The 13753-nt window shown below is 36.0% G+C and overlaps 1 protein-coding gene across 1 annotated transcript in view; it reads left to right on the forward strand.

Moving 5' to 3' along the window:
• LOC135108629 (calcium-dependent secretion activator-like) overlaps positions 1–13753 on the forward strand; it is a 46232-nt gene that overhangs the window by 19483 nt on the left and 12996 nt on the right. Inside the window, exon 8 of the mRNA XM_064019787.1 lies at positions 836–1023. Coding sequence (XP_063875857.1) covers positions 836–1023 — 188 coding nt within the window. The remainder of the gene's footprint in view (positions 1–835; positions 1024–13753) is intronic.

Raw genomic sequence — 13753 nt, forward strand, 5'->3', positions numbered from 1 at the left:
TTCAAGGGTAGGAATTTACATCATTTTTAATCTCTCTTCATAGGTTGAATTGCTCAACTCCAGAACCATCTTAGTGACTACTCTTTGTACTCTTTCTAATTTTACAATATTCCTCTTTGTATGAGGAGACCACACCACTGCCACATATTCCAATCTTGGTCTTATCATGGAAATGGACAACTTTTTATCATTCATTCATCCAAATGTGAGAATGCCATTTTTACTCACTCTTTTTAACAAATTCATCATCTCTCCAGTAATTTTATCAATGTGTCTGTCTGTAGTCAAATTTTCAGTAACTGTTACTCTCAAATCCACTTCCTCTTGAGTTCTTTAACTTCTCACCATCTATCTCATAATGATATTGTATTCTTTTCTTACTCTTACCAAACTCCATTACTTTACATTTACTTAAATTGAATTCCATTTGCCAAGATTTACTTCATCTTTTTATCTTATTTAAATCAGTCATTTACATTTTCTACCCTTCTCATCAGCTTAGCATCATCTGCAAATAAGTTCATGTGTGTGTGTGTGTGTGTGTGTGTGTGTGTGTATCTAAAGTGGACAGCACATATACATGGATTTTTGACATCTTCAGGTGTCTTTTATATTGCTTAAACCACTTAGATGTTAAGGGACAATGTAGTTAAACAGCTAATTTGGTGAGTGATGGAGCCTGAGTCTAGATGTCTTTTGGAAGCCAACAACATTAACTGATATTCTGACATATTAATTCATAAAAGGCATGCAAGAAAATGTCATAATATTCTGAAAATTTATTTTTGTAAATTATTTTATATATTCTACATGTGATGGTCTTTACTTTTTATAGGGATGGTTCAGTCCTGGCCAGATTTTTGTGTTAGATGAATACAAGGCTCGATATGGTGTGAGGGGATGCTACCGACACTTGTGTTATCTGGAGGATCTCCTAGATCGTGCTGAGAAGGGCCAGATGATTGACCCAACCCTAATTCACTACTCCTTTGCCTTCTGTGCCTCCCATGTACATGGGAATAGGTAAGTAGCTTTTCATTATTATTTAAATTTTTTAGTAAGCCAGCTTGAATCTGAATTACATGGTGAGAATCATAGTGTTTATATATATATACTCGTATATATATATATATATATATATATATATATATATATATATATATATATATATATATATATATATATATATATATATATATATATATATATATATATATATATATATATATATATATATATATATATATATATATATATATATATATATATATATATATATATTTGAAACTAAATACATTAAACAACCTTCAGGATGTGAATTATTGGGATAAAAGCATGAGTGCTGCATAATTAGGTGCATACATTTTATTTTTTTATTTTTATTTTTTTTTTTGATAAGTGATATCTGACAGTGAAATGTACATGTTTCAAGGTAGAAAACATTTAGAATACATGGATTCAGTATCTTGTATCTTCAATATGCAGCTACAGTATATTATTTCCAGTGCAAAAATATAACTATAATGTAATTTTGAAGTATGGATTGATTAGTTTTATTGATGGTGTGGAAATAATCTTGCACTTCTAATGTTCAGTGAATTTTGACCTTGCTTTATCCATTTTATTAAATTTTATTTATTTATTTATTTTTTAATAGCAAATAACAAATATGCAGTTTTAAACATCACATATTTTTAGTTAATCAAGTTTAACTTGATTAACTATTCACTTTATTAAGATTGTTTTGTCTTGAGATAAGCCTATTGATATGCTACAGAAAATTGTTTTTCAGTATATTTTTTTTTAATGCAGGCATAACTGAGGGCCTTGTTGTGACCATGTCCTTTTGCAAAGTTGTCAGACAATAAAGCATAAAAATCTATTCTGTAGGGAAAGGTGAAAGGAATAAATGTAAAAACAAGGAAGCCCCTTTCTCCTTACCCAAGGGAACAAATATTCCAAATTGGTAGGTTAGCCATGGGCTTTCCCTTTGCAGTATTGCTAGCAAACTTCTTCATGGGCTGTTTAGGTATTCTGCAAGGATGATGATCTAGACATAATTTGCTGATATACTGATATATTTATAAAGACAAAATGCAGTGTTGATGTTGAGCTAGTCAGATTATTTGTAAGAAATCTGTGGTCTCACCTTTACAATACAAAACAGCAAAAATGAATCATCTCCTTGTGTTTTTTAGATGGCACGAATGAGAATATTTCAATATAGAAATATATATCAAGCCTATAAATCTCAGACCTTGCCTCAATAGTAGAAATGAGTGCCTACAGACTTACAAGATCTCTACCATTGATGCCTTCATTCAGAGAGCATTCACAACTGCAGCACTTAGAAACAGATACACAAGGAAATTGAATGATCAACTAAGTACTTATTAGCAATGGCTTCGAAGAAAATTGTAGATTACTCGATGAAAAAAATTGGAATAGTTGATACAACACTGATGTCACTAAGAAGGAAAAGGACATTGTTATGCCCTCCCAAGCTTTCTTCTCAATAATATACAAAAGAGGATAGACCCTGAGAAGAGAATAAATTTTCAGATATAGTACATGAACAAGATCATCTCCTGGTAAGAAATAATCCTGACAAGAATTAAGAGACATATCAAAAGTCACATATCATTTATTTGTAGGCTTGTTTGCAAGCACTTTACCAACATTACAAGAAAAATCTTTGAAGAAAACACTGAATACATTGATGCATGCTTTGATGTGCAACATCTTCTCATCTTCAAAACATTAATTTCAAAGATGTTGACCCCAAGTTTAACATTTAACCTGAGAGTTTACAAGTCCTGGCAAACATGTGAAGAAGACAATCCTGACAAGAATTGAGAGACATCTCAAAAGTCACATATCATTTATTTGTAGGCTTGTTTGCAAGCACTTTACCAACATTACAAGAAAAACCTGAAGAAAACACTGAATACATTGATGCATGCTTTGATGTGCAACATCTTCTCATCTTCAAAACATTAATTTCAATGATGTTAACCCCAAGTTTAACATTTAACCTGAGAGTTTACAAGTCCTGGCAAACATGTGAAGAAGGAAGAGAAAAAACAAGAAATTAATTACATTATCATACACAGAAGACAGTGAGGGGGAGCAAGACACATTGACCAGAGACATCTGTGCAAGGGCAGGAACTATGAGAAGAAACCTTAAATGACTTTCCTCACATTTCATGCATCTTTCTCGATCATCATCTCTAAATAAGAAAGATCTTGCTAAATGCTGGAGAGTGGTGCAGGACCCATCATGAATATGAAAGAAATAGTGACATTATCTCTTTCCTCCTCTAAGCCTTATAAAGTAATCTTGAAGACTTTACCAAATTTGATGATTGTGAACTGCTGTCATTCCAGAAGAATGAGTCACCTTGGGAGAGTAAAGCATGCCTGACATCAAAGTAGGACAGATGTGGTGATGTCAATGATGGAGGCTTTTAGTAAGTCAGTCCACTCACTGCTTCTTTATTTAATAAACTTAATTCAAAACATTTATTGTTTGAGTTTCTTGCCCTTTCTTGTTAATCATGATATTTGTGGAAAAAGACTTAGATGTAATAATAAATAACAGGCCATCATCAGAAGACCACATAAATGCCAAAGCATGGAACATGCACCACTTATACTTATATGAGGATATCACTTAGATACATAGATGAGGAAATAATTAAAAAAATAATCACATCTGTAAGACCAACACTTGAATATGCAGCAGTAATAGGGAATTCACTTCTGAAAAAAAAATGAATTGAAAAGGTAAAGTGCAAAGATCAAGTACAAAATGGGTACCAGACTTGAAAGATCTTCACTATGAAGAAGGGCTTGACAAGAGATGAAAATCCGAGAGATGAAAATGAGGTGACATGTTCATGTTATATATATGTAAAAGTTTTACATTTATATTTTACATATATGTAAAAGGAAAATAAAAGAACGATATCACAGACTTTGTGGTACCACAGCAATCAATGCTAAGAGGACACAGTAAGAAATTGTACAAAAAAAAAAGGATGAAGAAAGATGTGAGAAAATATAATTTTCCTGACAGAGCAATCAGCCAATGGAATTTATTGATTGATGAAGTTGTGTGTGCAAGGAGCATTCATTACTTTAAATATAAATATGACAAATAAACATTAAAAGATGAGACATTACTAGCTTGACTCATTGTGGTAAAAGTACAATTAAGTAAGAATATATATATATATATATATATATATATATATATATATATATATATATATATATATATATATATATATATATATATATATATATATATATATATATATTTATTTATTTATTTATTTATTTATTTATAATGTGTGTGCCTGTTTGTGTAGGTGTTTATAATTATGCATATTTGTACATATTATAGGTGTATGCTTTAACTAGTCTCAGAAATGCAGTGTAATGTGTAATGGTCTCAGAGAAGCGAAAAGATTATAATCATGCTACTTTTTAAGTTAGTTTAAGAATATTATTAATTTAGATACAAAGTACTGTATAACCTGAGATAAGTTTGTCTCATTAGTTGGTAGTATATAGCCACCACAAAGCTGTACAAATTTATTAATTTTTTCATTAATATGTTAATTGTCTTGACTATTTATCCCTCTTGTGCAAAAGTATTTACTAACAGCACATACTTGATTATTATTATTTTTTAATCTCTAGTAATTTTGCAGTCTTGATCATATGTTTTCTATAATTTTTCTCTTTAAAATCATTAAAGCTTAAGGGTGCAATAGTTGAAATTATGTTATGCATTTCCCATATCCATTGTTGTGCAAGTAACTTTATTGTGATATGCATAAAAGAAAATTATATTCATCCTTTTTCATTAGAATGAGAAGGAATATCAGTCACACACACACACACACACACACACATATCATTGTCGAGTAAACAAGCAGCGATCCAAGCTCCAGCAGAGAAAAAATTTGTTTGACCACAGCCACCACTAGGAGTCTAGAATGTGTTCCCAGGTAGGAGCTGTGCTCAAGTAGAGTTGTCCTGTCTCCAGAAATAAATAAATAAGGGAAAATTTAAGTAATAACAGAGGTAATAAAATGAGTAAAAGTTCCAGCAAGGCGGACGCCATAGGTGGGAGAGGAGTGTTGCCAACAGGGTCACCATTCCCAGAATTTGAGGAAGATAATGAACTACATGATAAAATGCAAGGAAGGAAAGTGGCTTTGATGGAAGGAATGATCAGTGACCTTATTGAAAGAGTGAAAAATTTGGAAAAAAAATAACATGACCTGGAAGAGGAAAACAAAGAATTGAAAACACTATGTGCTGATCTAAAAACAAGATTGAAGGAAAATAATTATATTGTTAAAAAAACAGGAAAATGAAGTGATAGGGATGAAAAGGGAACATCAAATCCAGAGGAAGCAAAAAGAGGAAAAAAAGTTAACTTTACAGAAATCATAGAAGCTCAAAAGAAGAAAAAGACACATTTAAGTAAAGAAATTGTGAAAGTTGATGAAACAGAAGGAATCGATGGTAAGGGACACAGTGAACAAAAAGAAATGTATTGTTATATATGGATTAAAAGAGGAAACAGAGCCAGTAAGATACAAGAGGGAAAGAGAACAAAAAAAGTTAGCAGAGGATGTTGTAGGAAATACACAGAGAGAAGGCGAGGACTGGATAAGTGAAATTGAGGAAATACATGGACTGGGGAAGTATATAGAAGGAGGAGAACAACCACTGAAAGTAAAATTTAGGGCATAAACAACAGCCATGGAAGTGATATCAAATGCATGGAAACTGGACAAGACAGCAATACAGGAAAGTTTGGATAAAGAGGGACATGAATGAGGAGGAGAGACTCAAGGTAAGCGATCTAATAAAAGAAGCAGGCAAAAAACGAGAACAGAACAGGAAGATAAAAAAAGTTCTATAGGAAGGTAAAAGACGAGAGGCTCAGGAAGTGGTATCTGACAAAAAAAAGAAAATGTAGATATTGTATGGAAAAATAAAAAGTGAACAGTGGCATATACAAATATAAATGGTTTAATATCAACATTGTGAGCATTGAATAATTATATTAAGATAAAGCAGCCCTACATTATGGGTATTACTGAAGTTAAACTAAATGGGACAATAGAAAATATAAGAATTGGTAATAGTAATTATAATGTGTGGATAAAACATAGAAATAATAAGAAAGGGGGAGGAGTCATGTTACTTACAAAGAAGAGTATAAGAGTGGAAGAGGTTGAAATAGGAGAAGGAATGGCAGAAGTAATTAGAATTCAAACAAAAAGGAAAGGAGAAGGAAGAAGAGATTTTGCAGTGGCTTATGTAGCCTCAAAGACAAATGCATGGACACAAGAGGATTATATATTATTGTTAAGAGATACTAGTAACTGTTTGGAGAGAATACTGGCAGAGAGTAATAATATAACACTTATGGGTGACTTTAACTGCAAGGAGATATGCTGGGAAGAGTGGACCACAGATGGGGGAGAAGAGTCATAGGGATATATGCTTCTAAATTTAATAATGACAAATACTATGACTCAATGGATTGGAGAAAGTACAAGATTTGGGGGTAATGATGAGGCATCAAGGCTAGATTTGTTTACAAAGGAAATGGACATCATTGAAAGAATAAATTATCAGTGCCCACTAGGTAAAAGTGACCATCTGTTAATTGAATTCATTATAGGCAGAGGTCCAATAGAAAACAGGAATGAAATTTACAAGAATGGGTGATATAATTACAGGAAAGCAGATTTTATCAGGTTGAGGGAATATTTTGCAGAGGCTAAATGGAAACAACTGTTCATGGCAAGCAGTACGCAGGAAAAGTGAGACATATTCATGGAAATTCATAATGAAGGGGTCAGTAGATATGTACCAAAGATCAAAACAAAGGAAGTGAAAAAGAAAAAAGACTGGTTTAATACGAGATGTATAACAGCAAGAAAAGAAAAAGAAGCAGCATGGAATAGATGGAGAAAAAAAGGAGGAAGTGAGAAATTGGAGGATTTCAAGAAGGCAAGAAATGAATATATCAGAATCCTGAGAGATGAAGAAAGGAATTATGAGAAAGATATAGTTACCAAATGCAAAGATGAGCCGAAGTTATTCTTCAGATATGTGAATGGGAAGATGAAAAAAGAGGCAAACAATAGATAAATTAACAAAAGATGACATCACATACAAAGATACATGGTTACAAGTGGAATTAATGAACAAATGCTTCCAGTCATTATTTACCAAAGAAAGCAAATTTGAAGGAGAAAGAGCATGGCACAGAGACAATGTGATAAGAGAGATACAGGTGGACATAAGTGAAATTAAAAAGATTATGAAAGATTTGGATGTAAATAAGGCTCAAGGACCAGATGGAGTGCCTAACTGGATGTTTAAGGAATGTTGTGAACAACTGGCAGAAGGTACCACAGTATGTTCTTTTAAGGAAGAAAAAATTTCTTTAGACTGGAAGAGAGCCAATATTGTGCCCATTTTTAAAGGAGGTAATAAAGAAGATCCATTGAATTACAGACCAGTGTCCCTAACAAATGTGGTGGCAAAAATAGCAGAAAGAATAGTTAAAAACAGATGTATGGAATATTTAGAAGAAACACATACATTGACTGACACACAATTTGGTTTCAGAAGTGGAAGATCTTGTTTCACGAATTTAGTGAGCTTTTATGGTAGAGCAATTGATATAATTCAAGAGAGAGAGAGAGAGGGTTGGACAGACTGTTTATTTAGACCTAAAAAAAGCATTTGATAAGGTACCACACCAGAGACTGCTATGGAAAATTCAAAATATAGGGGGTTTGCAAGGAAACACTGAATTGGATTACAGACTTCTTGAGGGATAGAGAAATGAGAACAGTAATAAAGGGAGAAAAATGAGAATGGTGTAGAGTTACAAGTGGAGTACCACAGGGGACAGTCTTAGTCCCCGTAATGTTTCTAGTGTATGTCAAAGATATGGTGGATGAGGTTGACAGTTTGCAGACGATGCAAAATTATTGAAAAGAGTGGGAAAACAATATGGATTGTGAAATATTACAGAAAGATCTAAATAAGATATATAAATGGAGTAAGAAATGGTAAATGGAATTCAATGCAAAGAAATGCAAGGTGATGGAATTAGGAAAAAGCAAAAGAAGATTGACAAGTTCCTACACCATGGGAGAAGTGGAAATTAAGAAAATCAAAGAACAAAAAGATTTGAGAATTACAATAAGTGATAATTTATCACCAGTAAAACATGTAAACAAAATAGTTGGAGAAACTTATGAGTTACTAAGAAAGATGAAAGGGGCATTTGCTTATATGGATGAAGAGATGATGAAAAAGTTGATGGAATATGTGATTCTACCAAAACTGGAATATGCCACACTTGTTTGGTCACCCCATAATAAAAAAGAAATAAGGAAAATAGAAAGGATCCAAAGAGCTGCAGCCAAATTGGTACCAAGTTTGAGAGATTTAACTATGAAGAAAGATTAAGGAAACTGAAGCTTCCATCATTACAAAAGGGAAGAGAAAGAGGAGATTTGCTTGCTATATACAGAGCTTTTAAAGGGTAAGGATCAAGTTGACAAAAGAAGACTCATTTGTGTGGGACTCAAGAGCTACAAGAGGACATGGACTGAAATTGAGGAAAACAGCAAGTAGAAGAGATATCAAGAAATATCGTTTCCCAAATAGAAGCATAGAAATATGGAACAACTTAGATGAAACAGTGATACAAGCAACAAATATTCATGAGTTTAAAGTTAAGCTGGATGTTTATAGATATGGAGACAGGACAGCACGAGCATAGCTCTTTTCCTGTAAAACACAGCTAGGTAAATACACATTTCCTGTCACTAATGGCTCTAGGTATGGTAAAGGAAATGTCATGAGTCATACTACTACTACGACTACTACTACTACTACTACTACTATTACTACTACTACTACTACTACTACTACTACTACTACTACTACTACTTTAGTGCCCTCTAAGTGGTGTGATGTTCCCTTGTGGCAGACGATAATTACAAATCCTATCACTGCTCACCAGTTTAAGAGAAATACAAATACTGACACTTTTATGATTTTTAATAAATAATGGAATAATCCGAAATAATAATAATAAAAAGAAAGGAATTCAGAAATACAAAATAAATGGTAGCGTACTCTTCAGTTACATAATTCAGAAATACAAAATAAATGGTAGCGAATTCTTCAATTACATAAAAACTACGATGGAGATAATTTCGCGACTACTGAGTTGTGGGGGAGACCAGAGAATAAATAAATAAATAACAAATATATACCCAAAAAGTATGTATAGAACTGAGGACAGTCTCACACGGTGATCTCGAACCAGGTGGTTTCACTAGTCCCGTGGAGAAAACCAACAAAAAAGAACGAAAAAATGCGAATATCTATCCACTCAGAAAACAGTTTATCAACAGGAATATCTGAGGAGAATCCGAGAGAGACTGGCTTTGCTTGTGAGGAAATCGGCGGGAAACTAAGGATAAAGGTTTCCAATGGGGAAATTTATTAAGAGTTATAATTTTGTTTTTTAGTGGGGGGGGCGACTAGGTTGTGAGTTCAGGGATGAAAAATATGAATAATTAAGTTACTGTTTACTTTATAGTTGTTACTTTAAGAAGTTTAATTCAATGGACTTTTGAAATCAATTAGGGAATTAGTCAAAGTCTGGTATCTCTTCCCGGCTTGCGTAGCAACAGGGGTAACAGGACGGCGAAGCAAAGAAGATTTATCAGATTCGTCAACCTCATTGGCGCGGCGTAATTATCTGGGATTTGTTTGAGCTGGTTTAAGACCTTACCATTATAGAACTAATTTTATCGTATTAAGGGCTCCCCATTCTCTGGAATTAGGTGAAAAATTCGCCTCTATAACCTGGCCAAGCAGGAGAAATTACGTTTATTCACGGGGTAAATTTGTTATAGAAGTGGTCAACACAGTGACGCTGAGAGGGGGGGGGAAAAAGCAAGGACAAAAGGACACTGAGGAGAGGAGGGGAAGGGGGGGGGTTAGTCACATGGTACTGAGATTCTGGTCATCCTCGCACATTACATGGGCCTTAGCCTAGGAAAAAAGTAGAAATATACATAATTAATTTCCCAGCACTACACGAGCCTTTCATTCGTTCTAGAATTTTTCACCTCTCTCTTTTCTCCTTACCAAAAAAAAATAAAATAACACCTTCACATCCGAGTAATTAGAACCTCCCCTCACCACCACACAACCAAGCCAGGCTGACGAACTGCACGTGATCTCTGTCGGGAAATAACTCTGACCTTCTCTCCCATACAATGGCTTGTGGGCCATATCACCACAATGTCCCTTGGAGACATAACTCGGCTCTTTCTCTCATCTCAAGGAAAAAGAAAAGAAATTCCACCCCAACCAGCCTCTTGACCTCCTGTGGTGTGAGGACTTAACCTTAAGTCACTCCGTCACTCTCTGAAACGAGATTCGGCCACCCCAGTACTCGGTTCCTTCCACTCGAACAGTCATTTACTCATCCACACATTCACTCACACCACGAGATACTATAGATGATTACGCGAAGCGCTCGCCACGTCCTGAAGTAATCCACCACAGTATGGCCCGAACGGGTTGTCGAGTGCAGTAATAGTCTGCGAATTAAAGTGGTTCCTTATTCCTTCTCAAATTCTTACATCACCTCTCACATAGTACCCATACCTGTCATACCACGATTCATTACAACCAGTCCAGCCAGACCATGCAAAAGTAAGGGGGAAGACTCTATTTACCCCAAGCACTCTGCTCTTTTCTATACCGTTTTTCCAGCGACATTAACATTCCTCAATATAGCGTCTGGGACGGTTACACACTCTAGGCGGTAACACTTCAGTTTCTATATCAGGTTGGAACACTGTGTCTTGAGCCGCAACTACGTACTCTTCCTCACTGTGAAACTGTTTGATCTTTTCTGCCGCTCTTTGCACCATCTTTCCCGAGAAAGGGTCTTTCACCACATAACCACCGCCTCCTCTTAAAACTTCCGCCACCTTATATGGGCCGTCCCAACGAACACACAGTTTCTTACACACTCCTGACTCTGTAGTTTCTCGCTTCACCCACACCAATGCCCCAATGTCTACCTTCTGCTCCTTGCGTTTCCTGTTGGCCGCATTACGGTATTTCCGAGTCATTTTCTCGTGTTTCCCGGATCAGCCGGCGGACCACATCCACGTCTTGCTCGTCACCATCAACTGCGGGTAGCCTGGCACCCACCACTCGGGGCGCATGCCGGGAGAAAAACGCGAAGAAAGGTTGTTGGGCGATACTGGTATGGACGGCGGCATTCATAGTGGCCTGACACACAGGGAGTAGGCGAGGCCACCGTAGCGGGTAACCTCGGCACATGGAAGCCAAGATGGATTTGAGCGTGCGATGGAGTCGTTCGGTGATGGCGTTCCCTTGCGGGTGGTAGGGAGTGGTGTAACAGAGGGTGATGAGGTGTTGCTGGCAGAATTGTTGGAAGATCTGGGAGGTGAACTCGCCCCCGTTGTCCAGGACGATGGAGTGAGGAGTCCCGAAGTCGGTAATGTACTGCTGCAGCGCCTCTACAATTCCCTCTGATAGTTTGTTTTTGAGTGGATAGAACTTCACAAATCGGCTAAAGTGATCTACGATAGTCAACACATATCGGTAGCCACCACTGCCTGCAATCATATCCGTCAGGTCTATACCTATCCTATCTAAGGGCTTCTCTACTGAAGGTAATTCCTGATAAGGCTGCTGTAACCCTGGAGAGGTTTTAAATCTTTGACAGGTAAGGCAATTCTTTACATACTGGGTTACGTCAAACTTGAGATTACACCAGTAAAACAATTCTTCGGCCTTTTTAATTGTCTTTTTCTGACCCAGGTGGCCAGAAAGCTCATGTGCATGTTTTGTCATTACTCAAGAAAAAAAAAATCATAGTTCATTACTATTTCTCCTCCTCTGGTTTTCCTCTTAATCATTGTTATTCATTACTCCTCCTCCACCTCCTTTCTCCTTGCATTATTTCTTATTACTCCTATCCTCCTTCTTTCTCCTTCCTATACACAAAGACTCCTGCTCCTCCTCCTCCTCCATCCTGAACGTTCTGTGCCTCTCCAATCATCACCTGCTCACCACCATGCACGTCCACGCCCTCCTTTGAATGTCTCGCTTGGCATCATCATCACCTTCAACATTTACAATTATTTCCAGTCTCCACCTCTTTCGGTTAGTCGCGAAATAAATCCCACCGCTGCCACCAGTTTAGTGCCCTCTAAGGGGTGTGATGTTCCCTTGTGGCAGACGATAATTACAAATCCTATCACTGCTCACCAGTTTAAGAGAAATACAAATACTGACACTTTTATGATTTTTAATAAATAATGGAATAATCCGAAATAATAATAATAAAAAGAAAGGAATTCAGAAATACAAAATAAATGGTAGCGTACTCTTCAGTTACATAATTCAGAAATACAAAATAAATGGTAGCGAATTCTTCAATTACATAAAAACTACGATGGAGATAATTTCGCGACTACTGAGTTGTGGGGGAGACCAGAGAATAAATAAATAAATAACAAATATATACCCAAAAAGTATGTATAGAACTGAGGACAGTCTCACACGGTAATCTCGAACCAGGTGGTTTCACTAGTCCCGTGGAGAAAACCAACAAAAAAGAACGAAAAAATGCGAATATCTATCCACTCAGAAAACAGTTTATCAACAGGAATATCTGAGGAGAATCCGAGAGAGACTGGCTTTGCTTGTGAGGAAATCGGCGGGAAACTAAGGATAAAGGTTTCCAATGGGGAAATTTATTAAGAGTTATAATTTTGTTTTTTAGTGGGGGGGGGGCGACTAGGTTGTGAGTTCAGGGATGAAAAATATGAATAATTAAGTTACTGTTTACTTTATAGTTGTTACTTTAAGAAGTTTAATTCAATGGACTTTTGAAATCAATTAGGGAATTAGTCAAAGTCTGGTATCTCTTCCCGGCTTGCGTAGCAACAGGGGTAACAGGACGGCGAAGCAAAGAAGATTTATCAGATTCGTCAACCTCATTGGCGCGGCGTAATTATCTGGGATTTGTTTGAGCTGGTTTAAGACCTTACCATTATAGAACTAATTTTATCGTATTAAGGGCTCCCCATTCTCTGGAATTAGGTGAAAAATTCGCCTCTATAACCTGGCCAAGCAGGAGAAATTACGTTTATTCACGGGGTAAATTTGTTATAGAAGTGGTCAACACAGTGACGCTGAGAGGGGGGGGGAAAAAGCAAGGACAAAAGGACACTGAGGAGAGGAGGGGAAGGGGGGGGGGGTTAGTCACATGGTACTGAGATTCTGGTCATCCTCGCACATTACATGGGCCTTAGCCTAGGAAAAAAGTAGAAATATACATAATTAATTTCCCAGCACTACACTACTACTACTACTATTGCTACTATTACCAGTAGTACTACTGCTACTGCTACTACTGCTACTGCTACTACTACTACTACTACTACTACTACTACTACTACTACTACTACTAATACTACTACTAATACTACTATCACCACCTCTCTTTCAATTGAAGAAAACAGCAAGTAGAAGAGATGGCAAGAAATATGGTTTCCCAAATAGAAGCACAGAAATATGGAACAACATAGATGAAACAGTGGTACAAGCAAAAAATATTCATGAATTTAAAG

Source organism: Scylla paramamosain, chromosome 17 (genome assembly GCF_035594125.1).
Source record: "Scylla paramamosain isolate STU-SP2022 chromosome 17, ASM3559412v1, whole genome shotgun sequence".
Lineage (NCBI taxonomy): Eukaryota > Metazoa > Arthropoda > Malacostraca > Decapoda > Portunidae > Scylla > Scylla paramamosain.